General features: G+C 46.5%; 1 protein-coding gene across 6 annotated transcripts in view; it reads right to left on the reverse strand.

The window, feature by feature from the left end:
* The window catches only part of LOC122565703 (histone-lysine N-methyltransferase MECOM-like), a 63,847-nt gene that overhangs the window by 7,472 nt on the left and 34,594 nt on the right, over positions 1-21,781 (reverse strand). For 2 of the 6 annotated variants that reach the window (XM_043721936.1, XM_043721934.1), the window contains exons 2-5: positions 16,372-16,755; positions 15,830-16,026; positions 4,041-4,172; positions 2,646-2,772 (exon numbers count right to left, since the gene is read on the reverse strand). In XM_043721936.1, the coding sequence (XP_043577871.1) occupies positions 2,646-2,772; positions 4,041-4,172; positions 15,830-16,026; positions 16,372-16,755 (840 nt within the window). Of the gene's footprint in view, positions 1-2,645; positions 2,773-4,040; positions 4,173-15,829; positions 16,027-16,371; positions 16,756-19,186; positions 19,394-20,102; positions 20,666-21,781 lie in introns of those variants that run through there. The other 4 variants (XM_043721935.1, XM_043721932.1, XM_043721937.1 and 1 more) reach the window with 4 other exon arrangements.

Below are 21,781 nucleotides of genomic sequence, written 5' to 3' on the forward strand. Positions count from 1 at the left end.
TGAAAGTCAACAGGTGGGATCCATTGGTAATACCCCCTGCAGCCGTGTCAGTTGGCGGTTACATGGGAAAAAGTAACGGAAATCAATGTTTCCGTGGCATCGTGACGGACCAGGACCAAGTACATGGCCCCGAAGAGTTCGAGCGGGATAACGGACACCACGAAGCAAAATAAACAGCTCGTCATCGCTAATATGTTATTCGTCTGCGTGCGTTGTCCACGAAGGTTCAACGGTACAAAATTTTCGAACAGGGAAATCGTAATTCACATTCGCGACTTCCACAAGCACTGCGTTGCACGAGTATCGCAACGCGAGTAAAATGTCAAGCAGAACGTGTCATTAGTTCGATGAATCAGATAGGGTTGTCATCCATTTTCACCGCCCTCCGCGTGCGCGTGGCACCCCCCCTCGAAAACAGCGTCGCGTGCCCTTTTATGCGCGGATACCCCTTTTTTTAAGCTGTGCCCTTCTTTTTTTTCCTTCACCGACCATGAGGCGAGGTTATGCGCGCGTTAATCGACAATACCAGGCCATAAATTATCTACAACCTTAAATAGAGCCATCCAGAGAAAAAAAGAGATGCGTCTCATGGTTGGAACGAAAATTGGCGGGGTAAGCACCGCTAGGTAATAGAGGAAAAAACTGAACGCCGCGAAAAATCAAACCCATAACTCACGTTAACTGCCGCCGCCCGTTGCATCCACGCCCCCCTGATACGCGCCTCGTGCACGCGTGGTTTACCGAATCGTCGCAAAAAGTCGTGCCTGTCTCGCCAACGTGAAACGTCCTCGCTCGTCATTCGACGAAGCATTAGTTCGCGTAACAGCCTATCGAGAATGGTTTCGTTCGCGAATATATCCAGCTACTTTGATCGCCAGAGGCGCCGCGAACAATCAAGCGCAAATAAAACCGGATATGCCCGAAAGCATCCCAGGATATATCGGTATTTTCGTCGTGTAGAGGAATCGTGTAAAAACTGATTTCCAAACGTTTCAAACGCATAAAAGAGATCTTATCGCCGTTTTAATGCTGTTCCATGCATAGTCGCACCCTCATGCAGTCGCGTTAAAGCGATTCCCTTAGCATCCCTCCGCACCAGTGAAAAGAAATGATCCGCTGAAGGGAGACGGAGCAGAGATGTCCCTCGCAAGGGTTGCAACGGGGTGTACGCCGTTTGTTTGACATCATTATTCTCGCTGCACGTACCAGATTGCCAGGGATTTCTCGTAAAAATGGTTTCGCTGGATTAACGGCGATTCTGTTGTACATTTTTCCATGTCTCATAGGTTGTAGTCTTTTTTAGCTTATTACGATCCCTAAGGGGGGAAAAACACGAAGAACACGAATATGACGTATCGTTGAAACGATCGAAGAAAGAACGAAGTAGTATTTCTAGCGATACGAATTTTTCAATAATCCTTGATTCTCTGATCAAACTTGCATAATTACGAATAAACGTCAGTCGAAACCGTTACAATGAACCTCTCCGGGAGTTGTCAGGCTGACTCGAAACCGAGAGCGGAGTTGGTAACCTGCCACCCCTTCTTCGTAGACGATTTATAAGTGGAATAGAAAGTGGGTTGAAATCTTCGAAATTTTAATTGGTTGGAGGGTGAGACCGATTTAATTAAGAACGAGTCGGCTGCGCTCCGTGTCTTCTGTCCTCGGAGGAGACGTTTACGAGTCGGTGAAATTACGAGGAAAAATCGCCGGCGAATTAACCGTAGACACCGCGCCGCCTCCAACTTTCATAATAATCCCGCTTTTAATTACCGCGACATCTGGGTGTCGCGTATAGCCCCCTTTAATCTCTGCCTAGCAGTCATCCGAATCCTGACCATCGTGCAGGAGTTACAACCAGATAATTGTCGAGCAGTCAGGCACCTAGGTGGCAACCCCCTTTGCAAATGTCTCGTATATATTTCTCGCGCTTCACCTAATGAAAGTTGAAGACAAATGGTCGTGGAGAACGAAAGTTTCCCTTTCGCTATTGGATTTCCAACTTTTTCCGTAGGAATCGAGGCGCAGTTGGGTGAACGACGATTTAAATTGAAATTTAAAGCGACTCGAGGTGAAGTAACACGCGGCACGAGTACGTCTATCTCGCGATAATCAGCGCTTATTACGATAAAAAGGGGTTAATACGCAACGGCCGACCAGGTGAATCACGCCAGAATCACGGGTGCATGACGAGCAGCTCGTGCAATCAACGATTCACGATTTACCCTCTGTCCTCCCTCGCATCAGATCGGTAATTCCGCTTTCCGAAGACACCTGCCTCCTGTCATTCCGACTTTTACGCGCGATCCCGCACAAGTGCGCGCAAGTCACGATGTGTATCGGCCCGAAAAGTCGTAAAGGCAGCTTGCCCCGCATGTTCGACGATTGGGAATATTTTAATGGGTTTGATTATCTGTTCGCTTGTCCCGTGCTTCCGTTATCACGTCAGTTGGCGAACACTCGCTGGCCCGCGATCGATCTCTCCTTCGATGGAAAAGCAAATTTTTAACGGGCCCGGTTTTTTGTTCGATCGAGTAACCGTCTCGTGGGTTAATGAAACGTTAACAGCCACAACAACGCAACGAGAAAACACGTATAGCACGCGTCCTTTCTTGCGACAAGATCGCAGCGCGTTTGATACTCACCGGTCTCTCGATCGCTTCTGTCCTCGGTAGTATTTTCACCAAGCATATCCTGAAGTTGAAGAGGTTCTCGAACACCGAGAAGCAGCTCTTCACCCGCCGCTATATCCCGCACCGCTTCGTACACCATCTGCGGACAATGACACCTCCTTGAATCTTCCGACCCTCTCTTGTTGCCTTTCATCGCGAATTATCTCGAGCTTCTTCGAACAATCTCGAGTACCGCTCAATGGCAATATCAAAATGATGCTTCGACAATTACGAATCGCGTTACAAAGGATAAAGATCGGTTAAATCGCAAATCGAATCGTCGAGTGAATCAGGAAATCGAAATTCCAATAATTTCCCATTCCCTCGCCATTTGTTAATATAGTAGTTTTCAGCGGTACAAATTTTCCAGCGAGTCCATAACAGTCGAACGCAATGAAAGGATCTTTATGATATCGTCAGAAGGTCCCCGAAAAGTCATTACAACGGCGATTCTGTAGGGCTCTGATAGAGCGGGCCACATCCCCCATTCCCACAGCGATTGCAAACAGGGCGTATAGGAAGTCACCGAAACGACCCCGTAGGGTGACTTAATAACTAAACACCCTGTATACACGTAGCTTAGGGAGCGCCCACAACGTAGCCAACGCCATGTGCCGTGGTTCACATAGATAGAAAATGCAAAGGACGGGAGGTCAGGATCAACCTCAAATTGACACCGCGACCTCCAATGCCTCTGTTCAATTTATAGAATCATCCTCAAAGTTCCTGAATAGTTCAATGCGTAAGAACGCTGCGTTGAAACTCGATACGTGTTGTCTTCTACGAAATAAATACAATTATGGTGAACATGACGGTATATCGTCTATTTATTTGAAGAGAATACCGCTGGCCTAGTGGTTGAAAACAACAACTCGGCGACTAGCGTAGTTGCGTGCGGAAGAACAAGAGAGTTAAAATTTTGAAGTAGTGCATTTGGCAGTTACAAATCTAAACGTAAATCTACAAACTTGGTCGCGGTTTCCGTTCCATCGTCGTCTCATTAGCGAGTCACGGAAACATGGCAGCGTGGGCGCGTGTTTTTTTTTTTGTTAGTTTCGCTAGCACACGTAGAATTAACTACGAGTGCGTCTGACACCGTGTAATTAGTCCTTCCTATTAACTGCAACTGTCGATCCAGTGTCAGTTGCGTTCGAAATCGAATTCGTTAGTGGTCAATACCGAACGCCACGCGCGAAGTTACTATCGACTTGTAAAACAAATTGTCGAAGCTCGCACGGAAATGGAAACGTTCGTGGTGAGTGGTATTTGTGATCATTACATAAACCGCTGGCAAAGCCGAACGAGCAATCGTTACGTTTTATGTTTGTAATGTGTCGAATTTTTCTTTTTTTAATTAACGGTCATTACCTGTCCACCAATAAGCACGTGTCGCATATTAACGGTGTGCGGACTGCTAGTGCTTCGAACATACTTCAACCAATTATTTGTTTCGTGGGATGCGTCCAACCACCCCCTGACTCCACTTCCAGCTGTACGAACCTGAAAAAAATCATTTCCCCATAATGTACCACTACAGAAATGTTTTCCTTTTTTCTAACGTCATCCATCGCACCTGACGTCAGTATTGACACTACGAGAAACGTATTCGAGTATCGTTAAGAACCAATAAATATCTATTGGGAACACGATGCGGCCAATGCGCGTGCTGAAAACAGTATGAACGCCAACTTCCGGAGGCGAACCGCAATGTTTTGGAGCCGGGACATTGCGTTTAACGGACTACCGCTCACGGATATCGCCCTCTCATCACCCAGTGTTACTTGCCGCTCCAGCATCCACTAGGGTCTCTACTCTCCCTACTTTTAGGGCGAGACAAGTGATTTTTTCAATTGTCTCGCGCGACCACGCTTCGCTCCGAGACGCTTGGCCGACCAAGCGTCTCACCCTGATACGCCCCTGGACAGCCCGCCTTTCGATACGTTTCCCAACCAATTCCCACCCTCGACTCACGCTGTAAACACATTTCACACTTCTGTCGAGAACTTCGTTGTCTATAGCCTTCCTAGAAGAACCGTTTAACACTATCAACGTACGATATAAATTTTAGTTTCGTTTAACGTTAAAAGTGAAAAGTGAAAGAGTTTCCCTTATTATATAAACTCCAAGATATCTTTTTATATTTACAAAAGGATAATGGATCGCAAATATAACGATTCGTCTATTACTGAAAAATGTCACAGGATTTCGTCGATGTAAAGCTTCTTCCCTAAAAGTAAAGGAGGTATTTCAATGCTCCCGTATCAGAGATATCTAAGAGCGTTTCGCCACAGACCTTCGTTCGTTGGTCGGTTTTACCCTACCACCTGCCGGTCACGAATAAAACTAGGTGTGCCCATAAAAATCAATGAATCTCGCAGGTGGATAAGCGTCTACCTTACAGGTAAGTAATTACGGTTCCCGTACCTTGAAGGGTTGTTTCTTACGGACCATTGCTACGGATCATTAGCAATGATCCGTACGGACAATGATCCTTGTGTAAAGTCTGAAAACATGGGATGAGCCTGCCGGAATTATTTACGTCTCAACGCTTCTGTATTTCTGCATCACGTTCTTAACTGTCACGCTTGAACACTAACGTTAAGAAAACGATTCTTTCCAAAATATCGGTACGTTATTAAAAGATATCGAGCGTTCGATATGCAAAGACGGATATATAAATTTCTAGGATTCGTAAAACTAAATGAGAATGTTCGCGATAACGTGTCGCGCTCGATTTCTCGTTTCGGCGACTTCAATGATTACGCAGGACGTGTCGGTTGCATCGGATATCATTGATGGACACATAGCTCAGGTAGGAACGGTAGGACTAGTAATACCCTATAATACTGAAATAAGAAGTGGGACAGTTTGGCAGACAGGAAAGCGAAGAAAAGAGAGCGAGATGGCAACGATTCTTTCGGCACTCATAATGGCCAGTTTAGCTACCGGGTCTGGTAAGGAGCGTTTCTGGAAGATGGGCACGAACGAACCATCACAATAGAGCTTCTAGTTGTGTAGCGCGACAGATTAGGATCTCAGGCTAGTAACACCTTTCACCATGATGCGTCAACTTGTTACTTACTCGTGCAGCAAAGAGCATTTTTGTCGAAAAAAATAGAAACTTGTTAAAATTCCCACTTCGTATTCAGATCTTCAAGAATTTTTCTACGAACTGCAACATCAGCATGTCCATTCATAAATTCGTTTTTTCCACTCACGTTTCTTCGTACAAAATCCTAATTCGATTATATATAATTACGATAATTTAACATTAAAATATCACTCAAGGTTTGAATTTTATTTTCTCGTGTCATCCTCGAGCGGTTGTCGGAAAGTGATCGTCCAGCTGACGGCAAAGCTCGCAGCAGGATTTCTATTCGCTTTGTCGGCGAGCGCGGACATGTGCTAACAATTCGAAGGACAGATTTGTCTAGCCGTGGATCTCGTTCATTCCCATAATCATGGCGCAGAAAGCAGCGGCAAACGAGGGGTTGCGGCTCCGAGAGTTCTCCCGTCGCAACCGGAACGAGCATTAACATCGGAACTCTTTGAAATTAAAAGCTGAAATACCCATTCCGGGAAAGGCGAATAGGGATACTCGAAATTTTGACGTTCTCCACGACCTCTGCCTGCAGATATTGTTCCTTTTATCGAATCGGAAAGAATTAATTACGAGCCGCGCATTATCTTTGTACAATAACGACGAACACCGGTAAAGCCGGTGAAAACTGGGCTCAAAGGAAAAATGAAAGTACGAGTTAAATGGAAAGCAGGAGTAGAGGAAAGGAGGAGAGAGAGAGAGAGAGAGAGGGGGGGGCGAGCGAGTCGACGGGCGACACGCGAATAAATTATAATTGCATGATTCCTTGAGCTTCTTTAGCGGCACGCCGCGCGTCGCCGCGAAATTGCTAAAATTGGCAGAAATACGCGACCATTTTAATTACATTCCCGGTGTTCGTGCTGATTTTTCTCTATGAAACTGCATCCTCTAAAACACCGAGCGATATTCACAGTTCGACGAGCAGAAGGCAACGATGATAATTGAACGTACCTTTCGAGCGTTGGCTTTCACAAGAAGGGAGAACGAGGAAAAATAGTATAATAGGGGAAGGAAATGTCTATAAAACTGCTCCCGCGAATATTTCCTTGCTTCTTACTTTAAATTTTCGACCCGTTAGCGACCCATTCGAACTGTGCACCAGGAAAATCCTTCGAAACCTAATTTGTCCGTTCGCGCGGGCAAGAAAGCTGTGCACCGGCTGAAAGAAAAGGACGAGAAATCGGAACAAACGACAAGAGACGACAAGATGTATCTCAGGCTTTCGGTCGTTCTGCGGGACACACGGCCAAGGGATTCCTCGTTCGCCCGGCATGAGGCCCACAGGGCACAGTCGTGTCGTACAAAACATGCGATCTCTTCGTTCTCCCTTTGTAACATCACACCTTGGACAAAACCGAACCGACGAAAGATCTTTCCACGTCGGCTGGATTTTACCGAAAATACCCCACGAGAAAGGAGACGAGGTCAGACAGCGCGGCAGATCTTCGTGGATCTTCATCTCTCAATGGACCCTCATAATCGGCGAGGTTCCGCGTCGTTTTCCACATTTCTCGAGGATCAACCATCGTACGAGGGAAGGAACGATCGTGATCTTTTGCCGTCCAACCTGGCGTTTCTATCTGGTGGCGTTTCCTAGGGAACATCGTCCATGGAACGTGTCCATTCAGGAATTAAAATACCGTACGCCCAGGTCAGAGCTTCTCGCGTCGATCCTTTTTCGAAGCTCTTAAAAGATGTCCTTTCGGCTCGAGTGAAACGTTGCTCGGTGGAAATATCGTTAAACGTGTAACGCTCGACGGTATTTAATTTGAATCGTGAAAGGAAAAATAAGTCGGGTTGAACGGACGAGAATGTAAAAATAAATGAAAAATGTTGTCCTCGCGTAATTTTAATGTACAACTATAACGGCCACAGAGAAAGGGAATGTGAGAGAGACAGAGAGAAAGAGAGAGAAAGAGAGAGACCTGTGCGACGTGGTAACGAGGGACGAAAGTTATGAATAAAGTGGATCGATAGCATATGATAGTACCGTGATGGCCGACGCAAAAATGCTTTTAGCCGACACAGCGTGTCCGCCCCCTCCTCAAAAATCGACCTCGCAACTTTCCTGATTCGGCAACTTCAAGGCATCGCAACGTTTCCATTCGAGCTTTTCCTCATATAATTATTACCGAAATTTCTCCACGACACTTCGCCTAATTCCACAAATACGAATTGACAATGGTCGATGACAAGAATCCTCGGATCCTTCCGAGTTGATCGGAGTCACGGGCGACACGTAGATTACAACAGCGACAGTGAACCGTCATTATCGTCCTGTGACGCAACAATGGCATATCGAATTCCATTTTCATCCCTCCGCTCGTCGACACCGGGGCGAAAGAGAGACTCGTAAACATCGTGTGCCCCGGCACAGCGGTGAATTTCCCAGAGTTTCGAGAAATTCGTTGGGCGTCGCGCGCCGGGGAGACTGAAACGGTCAATTATCATCCCCTAAATAACAGGACTGTTTACGATTTCAGGCGTCGTATAGCGCCAGCGCAATCCCCCAACCAAATGCGGCATTAGCCATGGCGACATCTTTGCTTAATTTCCTCTTAGTTTAAAGCTCGCCCCTGGCAGGAGATCGTAGACGACTCGAGCCGACTACCAAAGTCTCCTGCCGCCCTTAATTGGTCTGCGATTAATTTCTGCCGATCGTTCGAGGATTCGTCCGTTTGCCACGCAGAAACTTTCTGCAGAAACTCTCGCGAGTGTTTCAACGGCGTGCCCTTTTTTTCACGACTGTCAGAAGCAATTTATTGTATCGAAGCTGCCGTTGGAGGAGAACTCGCGCGACGGTCGGTCGAATTCCCAAACGGAATGAAATTCGAATGAAGCCGATATCAAACCGACGGACCAACTTTAATTACGTTTTTGATAACGAACCATACGCGCGATAAAGAGACGAAGCACACGAGCGCGAATCGTAAAATCAAAGCGCGCGTTACGCAAGCGCTAGTATATCGGTGTCTATAATCGCACGGCCGCGTCCACTTCCTGACAAAGACGATCGAGTTTTCCATTTAAACGCAGAATACGATAAAGAACGATTCGTAAGTACGACTCGACAAAAGGTAAGCCTGGTTTTTATGTGAGAACGTCAGTTCTCTGATTCATGCGCTGTTCGCCGATCGAACAGACTTTTCTCCCCGATTAGGTACATATTTTCCTGTACTTGACCCACTTGACTCGTGCCGGAAAAGTAATGCAAGTAATGACGAAGCAAACGGTGCCCTTCGACCCGTGTCTAACGCGCAGCAGATGCCACCCCCGACGCGCGTTCACGGAACCGACACCGAACCTCTTTCTCTCTGTATTCCATCGTGTTTCTAAGGGAAGCTACCCTTCGCGTATCTAGCGGTATAAATTATATCCGAGTCGCGTCACTGCCAGCCCCTTATATGATCGATCATTAGAGAGACTAGCGTGCCAGAAAATTTGCCAAAATCGTTCGTCTCGTATTTCCTCGAGAAATTCCGCCAAAGGAGAGATAATGAAGTTTCCTCGTTTGACGAATGATCTTTGGTGTTCCGAGAATTAACGACTTGGCTCGTTTCCTGACCGTTTGGTTTCCTCTGGATCCGATTCAGTCGGACGTTCAAAGGACAAAGTCAAAGTTTCCACTTCAAATTACCCGTATATTTTTCCTTTCGATCGAACAAGCGCGATAGAAGGCTGTTTTATTTAACGAGCAACATAACATCTCGTTGTCGGAGAGAGGTAGGCCGTTCGTCGATGTAAGTGCATCCCAATTAATGAATCCCTGGCGAAACAGGCGGGACAATTAAGTTGACGCCGGAACTCGTGTAGCTCAGGCCTGCCAACGGCGTCGTGATTAATGCAAGCCAATGGTGGAAGGCATACATGAAACGCCTCCAGGCTGCAGTGTATTCCTGTGTATATTGAACTTAGGCTACCTTCCCGGACCGGACCAGATTAGTTCGGTCATTGTGACGGGGCCTGCGCGCTCGTATGCACAATCTGTCAACCGTTCGCGTACCAAATTCTGCCAATCTCGGACTAAGTAGACCTATGTGCGAAACCGTTCTATGGATAAGCTTGAATTTTCCAGCGAGTTTCAATAATCCAATGAATTAAATCGACGCGAACGAATCTCTGATTACGCGATCGAAGGAAATATCGGTAGGTACGATCGTTCGATGATTTTCGCTTTCGGCGACGATCAGTTCGTTTCAATATCGTGGCTTGTAATTCCATCGCGGCGACTGGAAATCATCGAACTGATCAAACATTCGAGCAGGCGGATCAAAGCGTCGCGTCGCCATGAAACACGATTTTCCTTTTTTTCAGGCTACTGGAAAACAATGATCGCCATTGATCGCTCGTCGATTCATGGTTACGATATTGAGTTTACATTTTCAATGCAGCGACTGGCGTGCGTCGATGAATATTGCAAATAATACCGAGCTGTTTAACGATAGATTCGTTACGCGGCACTTTTTTTAATGGATGAAGCTGAAAATTTCGTTGCATTGGAGAATAAAATTACCGATTTCGATTTGCAGGAAGGTAATTTCCAACGATATTTTTGCCGAAACTAATTTCGAAAAATCCAACGCGATTCAAACTGCCATATTGCATTCTGCACACCCTCGAAAACATTTTCATGAACAACACGAATTCCGAACTCGCGGAGTAAAAAGATTCGGTAAACGTTCTTTGGATAAACGTAATCTCAGCAAAGTGTTTTCATTTTGCTCCGGGTCACCCCTAAAGAGTAACAGTTTCGCAGATTGCGGACAATTGGCGGCACATCAAAGGCGTCGATTGTTTCCTGTAAATTATAACTAGGAGGGCACTTGCATGACTTCTCGTTATGAGTTGGTGAACAAGTTCAATTAAGTTCACGCGACGAAAACGAGGAACGGCTTCCTACACACGCGGAGACCTTATCCGGCGTCTGTAGCACCATCAACCCCATGAAACTACCCAAACGGCAGAAACACTGTTCTGAGAAAGAGATCCGGAGCTAGAGGGAGAGAGAGAAAGAAAGAGAGAGAGAGAGAAAAGAGAGAGAGAGAGAGAGAGAGAGAGGAAACGTCGAGGGGAAGAGCGAAGCAGGACGTGGTGACAACGAGAAACCAGGAAGGCAACGAGTTAGTTATCAAGTCGTAAAATTTTAACTGTCGTTTGTATCTCGAGAACGTTTTCGATTCGTGATATTGCATTGGCACGAACTATCTCGACGATTCACAAAATTGAACTGAGAACGATTCGAACGAGGAACGAATTTCAAAGAAAATTTAATAAACTCTCGGTGTGTCGCAAGATCGAGGGATTCTTTTTAGGTTTTTAGCCTTTGGTCCAGAAATGCGCGTAGTAAATCGTAGTGGTTCGAAGGGTGGTCGGTCGAGGGACGAGAAAACCAGCGTGCAAGGAGCGATCCTTTGAAGACGATGATTCCGACGACGCGTCTCCATTGTACCGGACAGCCGGGTCAGCCTGACGACCGGGCAACACGTGTCTGTTATGTCTATTATCGACAGATAGTGGGGTAACGAGCGGACGAGATTTATCACCCTCCGTTGCCACCCTAGAGAAACGAGAAGCGGAGGGCTGCGATGGTAAAGCGAGAGAGAAGGCCGGTTTACAGCTGGTTTGACAGAAAGAAAGGCCAGTTAAAGCCTTACAGTCGAATCTCGCGCGACGCGTGCTCGTTTCGGCCAAAGTATACAAACGCCTTTACCCGGAGGAAATTTATTGGCCTGCCGAGACACGTGTACGTAGCATCTCATCTAGACGAAGATGGAGAATTATGTTTTATTAGACGAGAAATTTTAACAACCACGTTAAACTAGACATTTGGACGAACGATATTTTCAAATTTAGTACTTTCTACCACCGTAACTTTTTCCTATAACCCGGCGAGCGTTTACTCGAACGACTGGATAATGGGGCGAGAGTAAAACTCGTTGGATGTAAATTTAAATGTCAAAATATACACGTTAACTATTCAGGTTGCGCGAAGCTGTATCATAGCTCTATTAACATAATAGGAGAAGGTGCAGCCGCAAACAAGCCTGGGCAAACCTGTCAATCAAAAACCCGATCCTCGAGAAAAGGGTTAGTTAGCCGGTGGCCTGTGCATTCTTGGCTTCACACAGGATAACGTATACGATACCACGGTGCATGCAGAGTTAAATATTTTCATGCCTATTCCTAGACTTATTTGCCCCTATGTAAGGTCTTATTGCATCCCGTATTATTTATTACTACAACGATCAAACGATTCGAGCTACTTCAAAAGGTACGTTCTACTTTCGATCGAGCTTCTTGAGAAAAGCGTGCTAGCCCCATGCAAGGGGTGCAAAAGTTCGCGTTATAAGACCGAATCACCCTGTTGACCGGTAGATTCGCATAGATGGCCACGGCTATCAATGGGGATCCTTTAGCTGGGACACGTCTGACCGTCTGACAGGCCTCACAATGCCAGATATTCCCCGCTTCACTGATTGTCACTTGTTTCCTGCCGATTTTGTCCACCGCGCAACTTTTCTCTCGCACCGTTTCTTTCTCCGATTACAAATTCAAATGACGAAAATCACCAACCGCGTAACCCTACGCCTTGAGAAAGCGAAGGTCACAACTGCGTTGCCTCGAAGCACCATTCCCTTCGTATTATGGTGACGAAGAATATGCACGGCATGTGGAATGCAAAGAAGAAGAGAAGAGAAGAGAAGAGAAGAGAAGAGAGGAAGAAACTGCCGTCGCGTTGCGAATCGCGCGCTTCGCGCCGGCCAGCTTAATAAGAAGCTGAATCCGAAGGAGGCTGAATCGAGAAGAAGAGAAGGTGGAGAGAAGGAAGGGAATGGAGGGTGAGCATAATGTGGCTCATTGTCGAATCGCTTCCGGGGCTTGACCTCCAGCAACGCCCTAAAGACCAGTTCACCTGGACAATGTCCACGAATAATGGGCACCGGTGGCGTGCATTGTACGATCGGTAGGTACGACGGATACGTAGATTGTTTAGAATACATGCTTCCAGATAGAGCGAGAATTTAATAATATCCACAATAAGATCCGTCGGCACCACCTACATAGACCCCTCGATGGTTCTCTCGATCCTCTACATCGTTTTCGTCACTCGTAAGTGGTAGGCGTAGAAGGAATGCCCTCGCTCCATTGCGAGGACATTGTTACTTCAATGAAGATCGTCTCGAACGAATTCGAGAAGGGTGCGTTGTTCGCTCGTTGACGGCGATTAAGTAACGTTTTGAAAACCGTTCGAGTTCGATGGAGGCGCGCCACAACGGGCAAACGGTACGGGATCGCCCAGCACGGATTCTCTGTTTCTCTCTTTGCGACGCGTCACAATTTGTCTCATTACTGGACATCGGGGTGGTTGGTGCGGTTCGCGCGAGGACACGTTTCGTCCAGAGTCGCCATTTATATGATTTGTCAGCGACATACGTCGCTAATGGCGCAGCTTTCCAGCCGATTTGTCGAAAAAGTGGCCCGTACGATCAACGAGGCGCGTGTGCCTGCTTCAATATGAAAAACAACCCATCTTCCGTTCTTTTTTCTACTCTCCCCCGTGGCCGCTTGAAAAAACCAGCCGGCGGCTCGTACTCGAGGACGACGAGAGGGGTCGTCAGCGATCACGTGGAAAAATTGACGATCCTTTCAATATGTCGATGAGCGAACAACGCGAAAAGGAGAGCAGACGCGCCAACGGGGGTGGATTCAACCCTCGTGTCCCATATGGAAATGGATGTGTTACAAACAGAAATGTCAAAAATCAGGATTAATATAAAACAAAACTGCTCGATGCAAAATACAATCGTATTCAAAAAAAAATATGAAACATAGAAACATCCCCTAAGCGTCTAATTAACGACATCGCATCTTCCACAGACTAGATTCGAAACACGAATAACGAGTAATGCTATAAACGCGACGAGATTGATCATTTAAGACGGATTCTCGAGATCATTCGGTAAATTGGAGCTGTACCCTCGACACGAGGGTCTCACGGCCGAACGAGCTAAGCCTAAGATTGGTTTAGTCGCCGCTATGGCACGCCGCGAGTCGGCTGTTCTGCGGATCACGCGTCACCGAGCAAAACGCAACCGGAAAAGAGGATCCCCTTCTGGTTTCCTTCGGTTTTCCATTTCGCACCCCTCCACGAGTATCCGAAAAACGAGACCCGGCCAGTATGGCAGGTGGGATACCAGCGATACCTCGAACAACACCCCTCGATACCACGACCTTCTTCCCTTCGTTCTGCTTCAGGTGTGTACGCGGCGAATAAGTGTTCACAAAATTCGAGGAAAAATTTCGGTTTGGGCTATTTTTTGCCTCTTTCCCTCCGACATTACAGCGAGATGCTTTCGCTGCTTGTTGTTTACTTCTTTCCTCTCCATTCTATTCAACTCGCTTGTGACGTTATTGGCTCGATGCATGATTAATATTCGAAATGATATACCGACTCATATTGATAGTGGTTTATCGATAATCCAGTTTCCATCTTCCCTATCTCCCCTTTTCATTTTGGAAACGCCTTTCCCCGAGAATGTGAGAAAAGGATTAGGATTAGGGGATAGCGTGCGAATCGATGGAAAGGGATCCCTCGTAGATTTCTCCAATTTCAGAAAAGGATCGCGCGGTCTGTTAACCGTTCGATTGGTTCGTTACTACACCACCGTAACTCGTGTATAAATCGTATTGTCAGTTATTTCACAAACATTCGGATCCTCGAGTAATACTATTTCACAAACGAGCAAAAATATCCGAAATTCATCCCGATCGATCTTCCCTCGACTCTCGTCCCCGATTTAAAGGGACATTCGAAATTCTGTGAGAACTCGAAGCCAGACCTCTGTGTCGCGATGTTTTCTCCGTTCGTGCGCTCGCACGTTTACGCGCGTGGGGTTGATAGATCGGCCCGACGAAACGAAGGGGTAGTTTGGCTTTAATCGATCCTGTAATCGCCGGTCCGACAGTTGGCCCCGGTTGCCTTTTTGTCGGCAGTTAGATGGATGGCGCCATTTACATTTTGTCAGTGCGACATGCGCTAACGTAACATAACGTTGCCGCTATCATATCTATCACACCCCCTGGACCGGTACACGGCCAGTTTCCGATTCTCTCCGCGCCGTAATCTCGTTTCGAAATGGATCAAGTTTTTCCGCGAGGCTGCAGACAGAAGATTTTAAATCATCGCGAGTATAGCTGGCAGACGAACGAACCTACGTTGGATAGAAAAATACGTGTATTTCGCGAATCACACGGATGAAAGACCTTGGACTTGTACCAACGATTTCACAGACTACTTCTTCGAGTTTGACTTTGTGCGCCGATTTTACGGTCGACTTAAGGACCAACAGAGACGTTCGAGCTCCGGACGAGTATCGAAAGAATTTTAGGGCAGAACCAGAAGGAATAGAAAGGAATGGAAAGAGAACTGTCCGTGGCGAGTCAATTGACAGATCTGTCAACATGGATGACACCTTCGGCGTACGAGTCGACCAGGTGTCTACTTTCTACCCGGAGAGACGATTCCGTCTATCCTCTCTCTTTTCTCCCCTATCTTTCTCTTTTCTTCGTTTTTCTGTCTTCGGCATCTGCCGGATAATACCAGGGATTATAGCAGGAGGATAGCGAACCCACTGACACTGGTTTCGAGCAAAGTATTCCTCTACCGTATCCCGAGCCATAAACAGATCGATCATCTTTCAAACGGCTTCACGAGAACCCCTGCGAGATGATATCGCGTACGAATCCCTAGATTCGCGGAAAATTCTCAATGTATCTCTTTCGAGATATGGTACAAACAGCTATATTCGAAATTCCGCTTAATATCCTTGATCATAGTTCGAATGAACAAAACGCGTCGATCGAACGAGTTGCGATCATTTACTGCAATGGCAAAGAGTTATCGAGAATTTTCTGAATTTATCTCGAGAACGCTGGCCATCGTTGTTCGATCGAGCATCGATTCGCACGCTACGTTTACCTACGCTCCGCCTTGAAATCCCATCGAACGAGGACGAAGCGATAAGCACGCTCGTGTATCGTAAGAAATACAACTCACCTCCCACGCGTAACGGGGGTTGAAAGGCTCGCTCGCCCATTTTCCAAGAAAAGGGCCGAATCTCGCACCCCGTGGAATGTCCTTCCGCGCTCGAACCTGAGGGCCGCCCGGTGCCGAACCTCCCACCTCCACTTCCGGTACCGGTGATACCCACTCGCAGTTGGATTGCTCCTTTTGTTCCTGTTTGATCGCGTCCGCTGCAAAAGCCGAATTGAAATCTTCAACGAACGGTAAACGAAGGTAAGAAGGTAGAAGCTGCGTTTCTCGATAATTATATCGCGATTTAACAGATTAAATCCTCCCGATAAACCGCCCACGATACGGTAGATCGTTGTTGTGTAACCTACTATTCTAATCCGGACAATTAACCACCACGTCTCCCGATAATTTACACCGTAATTCGTAACATTAAGCGACCCGCGCGGCTGACCTAGTATTCTAATTTACGCAATTAGCTTGCGCCATTCACGACGATCCGAGCGGTAGTTTAAGATGAAAGACGAAGAAAATAAAGGGGGAAAAAATGGAATTTATTCACTCACGATACGTTTCGTTCCTGTAGACGGCGTCTCGTGATCTCAAATACTCCTTCTTGTCAGCCTTCTCACCGTATTCCCACGAAGGTTTCTCCTCGTCCCTGGATGAAGGTGGTCTGTGCTGTTCCTTTTCGTAATTCTGATGTTGTTTGTCCATGGCGGGCGAATAGCCACATTGATAAGCCGGCCTTGATTGTGGATTATAATCCTGAGACACGTCGTGGACACTGGTCGCGTGGAGAGCCTTCAGATCTCTGTATACCAGATTACTGGCAGAATTGTTGCCGCCACGGATCGAACCGTTTTCCTCCATTTCTTGATTTTCGCCGGTTCCCCCCGTACCTCCACCGGCCGGCGTGCCTGACATCGACTCGCCTTCGTCACTGCTTCCTGAAACAACGCCAACGTAACTTGATAAAACGCATGCGCGTTTTAATAACACGTTGCTTCGTGTTATCGACGACCGAGAAATATCTTAGTGTTCTCGAGCAAGATCGAAAAGTCGATCAGTCGTCGATCGTCGTTCGAGCGAAAAGTCAGAACACCCATATTCGCGAAATAAGATGCATTCGTTCCAGAATAACTTTAAATCGAAGTATCGTGTCGTCGATTGAAATTCAGTTTAGACGCGAAGATTTGCTCGAAGAAGCTCTTGGTACAAGATCGGAGAAATAAGGAAGAACGCGTTGTTAAAACGTAACGATGTCGGTGATGGTCCTTAATTTGCAGGAAAATACTCGGTACGTCGGTACTCTGAAATAAAGTTCCCTCTTGGGCGATTCTGCGTTGTAAAGACAAGGCGTTTAGTGAAGACAAGGCCAACCACGAGGAGCGAAATTCGTAAAATTATATCATCAGAAACCGTGGAATCACCGGAGAGGAAAACACGGAGGAGAGAAAGCAAAGGAGGTATGCTGGTTCCCGAGAAACAGCAAATTTATCTGTCCCCTTAGCGACTGGTCGAGATCCTAGGTACACAAGGACAAGTGGCGATCGAACAACGCTATCTCCTCGGTCCGTCGCGTCGGTCGTTTTCTCAGTCACAGAGCTACGAGTGTACAATGCGACACCCAAGCCAAGGATGTTTGACGCGATAAACCGAGAACTTTATTGTTCCCCTTACCAGGCTCTTTTAATGCGCCGTGAAACAGTCTCGTGATGCGACAAAGTGATGCGTCGCAGAAACCGAACGTGCGAGCATAGAATCGCGACACGTAGCTTTTGGAGCACGTAGCTCGCAGAAATTCGACGTGTACTCCACTATCTTCGTTTTATCTCTTTTGTAAGACCTTACTCACAGCTTTCGCTTTCTTTTCGCTCACATTATCACGAAGAACCATCCTTCGAATCTGGATTTATTTGTATAACTCCGGACCGAATACGACGGGCCATTCTAATACCGAACTTATCTTCGAATCGAACGATATCTCCGGCGTTCTATCGGATATCTAGAAACAAACAGTAAACCGTGCGCGCTCCTAAGAATGACGCGGTGGGACCTGCGACGATCGAGAGTCCTCTGCAAACGTTGTAAGCCCCGTGAATCCACGGCTAAGCAAATTGCCGACAAACTTGCAGGTGCATTCGAGAGGAACTCACACCTTGGCACGTTTCCTCGTCTATGACGTCGATCTTTTATGATCCATGGTCTACCAAAATTTATCTCTTACCTACATTCGGGATAACCATTTTGGGACCACAGTTGCGACAATCGAAACTTTCTTCGATCAAAACGGAGCGCCATGAGTGTCTGTAGAATAAAACGTTAAAAGCATTCGTTTTACGATGGCAGCTTCGATTCCATTCTAATCGAGAAAGTCAACATCGGATTAAGGATCCCGCGAGTCACGTTAACGCGAGCCAGTCGTAAAAGAAAACGGTGATCCCGCGTGGTGGGTCGATCGACACGAAACTCGCAGCCGAACGTTAATACGGAGATATCGAGACGCGCACGCGTTGTTCCTAAGAACCGTGTGTCTCGATTCGAACGACCATCGAAGAGAACCGTAACATCTTTCTCGATCGTGCTTACCCCCGGATCGAGGTGAAATAATCGTAAAGATACGCCTTTGGAAGCTGAAAGGGATGATCGCGCGGTGACGCTACGAAGTCGATAAACCGAAATCCGGCCTGATCGATGAAACAAACATGATTGCGTGAATTTTAGCTTGGCTTCCGCGGAAGATCGTAAAGAAGAACTCTGTGCGCGACTTAGGAGGGACGCGCAGCGAGCTCGAAGACCTCTCGCGCGACTAGTCGATACGATACAACAACAATATTTGGAAAACTCTCGACGTCACAGGGGTCTTTGACTCCTACGGGACACGAGTGCTCGAGCACTTTCTCCCTTGACAGAACCACGTGTACTTAAACCATAGGCGATGTTATCCACGATGATAGCGGCTCGAGAGGCTTCAAACTCGATTAGAGTAAAGTGCCGCTTTGCCGCGACTTAGAGAATCGAAAATTATTCGTGGGAAGATCGACGTGACTCCAGCTTTTTTTCTCCTCCTCTTTTCCTTTTTTTTTTTTTTTTTTTTCTTAGTAGTTAACCCAATTAAAGTGTTGTTAAGATACTTATGCTTGAGAAAATTTGTGTACCCATCGTATGCACGGTACATTTTATACCATTAATTTTAAACGAAAGGTTCAATAAGTAATTTAAAGTTATTTCCGTGCACAGATTCGAGTTACATACGCTATACCGATGGAAAAAGAGACAAGTTTAACGAATTATCGTAACCGACGAATGATGCGTTTAAATCATCGCCAAATATTGCGTTACACGTACAAAGGACAAACTGAACGTGAAGGGACTTACTAGGGCAGCTAGACTTGGATGCGAACGTGTTGTGCGCTGAAAAATAAGAAACCAGTAGACGGCCGGAGATATTCGTCGACGAATCCCGGAAAAGATAATTAAGCAAATTGGCAGGCAAGTAACGGGGTGTCGGAAGAGCGATTGCATCGTAGACTGTATTCACACGCGCGTAAACCGCATTGCTCTGACCACACAGGATGTCCTGGCGATACGAAGATCCTGATGGAAAACGGACGCGTACCTATTAGCGTATATCGTAAGCGAAAACGAAAAGAATTTCCGCGATCATCATCTAATCACGGCCTCTTTTGCGTTGAACATGCGATCAATGTTAATACGATATGACAAGAATGGTTAGAACAACGTATATCTGACTCCTATGTGAAGAATATTTTGGTGAAAAGAATATCAAACTCGTCACGGATTACCAGTAGATGCAAACCAAATTAGATACAAGAACGAATCTCTGCAGACCAACTTCCGGACGGACTGCGGTTGAATTTCCTCGTGTCGGTACTCACAAATATAACGTGTTTGCTCGGTAGTTCGAATACGATGAATTCAAAAAACCGAACACATAACCGACAGAAACTAAAAAAGGATCGGCGAATAATATTTTGCAGATCGCGATATCATCGACTGTGATTGGAAGAGGCAAATCAATGATCGTTAGATTAAATCTATCTAATCGTCCGAATACACGATAAAAATAGCGCACGCTGAATATAAATTTGACGGTATTTAAAAGTTTGCCATGTACATCGCATAAACAGTCTCGTTTTATCGGCACACTTCACCTTTACTCGCTCCTATTGCAGGCTTTTAAATTACTCGACACACCTACGACGAGTGTACGATTCATCGTTACTCCGATTCTCTTATCAACTCCTTTACAATAATTGTATATGAAACTTACCGTTCATCTTAGACTCGACCGTGGGTCGTGACAAATCGAGACCGTTCATAAGTGCCGATCGAACAGCCCGATTCCGGTCAGTCGTACAACATAAAATCACTGTCTGTCACACATGCTACCACCAGAAAGTCTCACGATGACACAAGTTTATTAACACAATCCAAGTAGCAAAAGAATCGGGCGAATTTCTTGGCCAGTAGCAGCGTTCATGATCGATCGATCGATAGGCATGATCGTGCTGCGATAAAAGGCAGAGTAAATGTAGGCGCTTGGCTTGGGCGGCGGGAGGCTGAGATGTTCGCAGGGGGTAGCTCGACGTGGAAGATGTACGATATCGGAAGGCGTGCGCTGCCCGGAGAAAACACGATCGAAATAAGAAACGGATGACGAGAAGAGCGCTGCTCCGCGTCAGCTGGCTCTTGGCAGACTAGAGGATTCGAAATCTGTTCAGAAGAGGATGGCACAACGAGGGTTCCCAAGGGAAGCCAGGGACGATCCACGGGGTGTGGCGGATCCGCTTCCATCGAGACCTCTGGTTGGCCCACGGGCGGAGCAACCCCTATCGCATTCAGATCCCCACCAGTTCACCACAGCATCCCTCGAGAGAGCGAGCAGGAGAGCGAGAACGAGAGACGAAGCTAACGTATACGATGGTAGAGGAACAAGCTGCGGCTGCCTGACTGAGCCCGAAAGACCGCCGCCTCTGGAAGGGGGTGGGGAAGAATCAGAAAACGTGACTCTGATAACGAAAGAGACACGTTGCTGCCCCGAACATTAAACACCGACTGGCTTTTCTTCGCACGATTCATACTTTCTTACAGGATACGATTTCTATCGATCGATCTATTCGACGTACGATAACCATATCTTTCCCTTCCTTTCGACCATCTTATTTAAATCAAATGGAATTGTACAACTTTTTTATAATAATAATAATAATTCGACCAAGACGAACCATCGTAGAACGTACTTTACAACGTTGAAGAAGATGTTTGGTCGTTTTTCTCTTCAAATTTCATTCGACGACTTTCGATACGATGTAGGGTATATGAAATAAAGTTCAGTCTTCGATTCGTCGGCGACCAGGGGTCAGATGTCAGCGTGCGAAGAAATTTTTTCCATCGCGCGAACCCCTCCATCGAAACGCGTGCAAGTTGGAGAGGACCTCACGCAGAGTCAGGGTCAGTGGAACACCTATCGAAGTCTTTATTGGACAGGCTCGGTCACCTTTTTCTTCGGAAAGTAGCTGTCACGGGGTTGTCTAGATTTTTTTACAGCCACCGTTCACAATACGTTTGCGGTCTGTACCTCGGACAGATTGACTTTGAAATCAATCGAAGTAGTAGAATTTCGAAAAACGTCACTCCCGTTTTTTCCTCACTCTTTCGTTCGTAGCCTTTGAATAACTTTTCTGCTTAACGGAAACGTGTAACTGAATCTACTTGAAGGCCGTTGCACCTTCGTTATATACGTCTAGAAGCCAAGCTCGTGAAAGGAAATTCCGTTACTCCGTTTCACGTCGTCCGACGTTTCGGCTGTGTAAAAAGTCCGATGTCAGTTATTCTTTCGTGTCGTTCCATCAGCGAGCGGCGTTCAAATTGCAACGATTTAAATCCGCCGAGCGCCAGGGAAACGGTTGCAAGAACGAATGGCGGTGCAAAAAGATGTCGAAACAAATC

The sequence above is a fragment of the Bombus pyrosoma genome, linkage group LG3 (assembly GCF_014825855.1).
Source record: "Bombus pyrosoma isolate SC7728 linkage group LG3, ASM1482585v1, whole genome shotgun sequence".
NCBI lineage: Eukaryota > Metazoa > Arthropoda > Insecta > Hymenoptera > Apidae > Bombus > Bombus pyrosoma.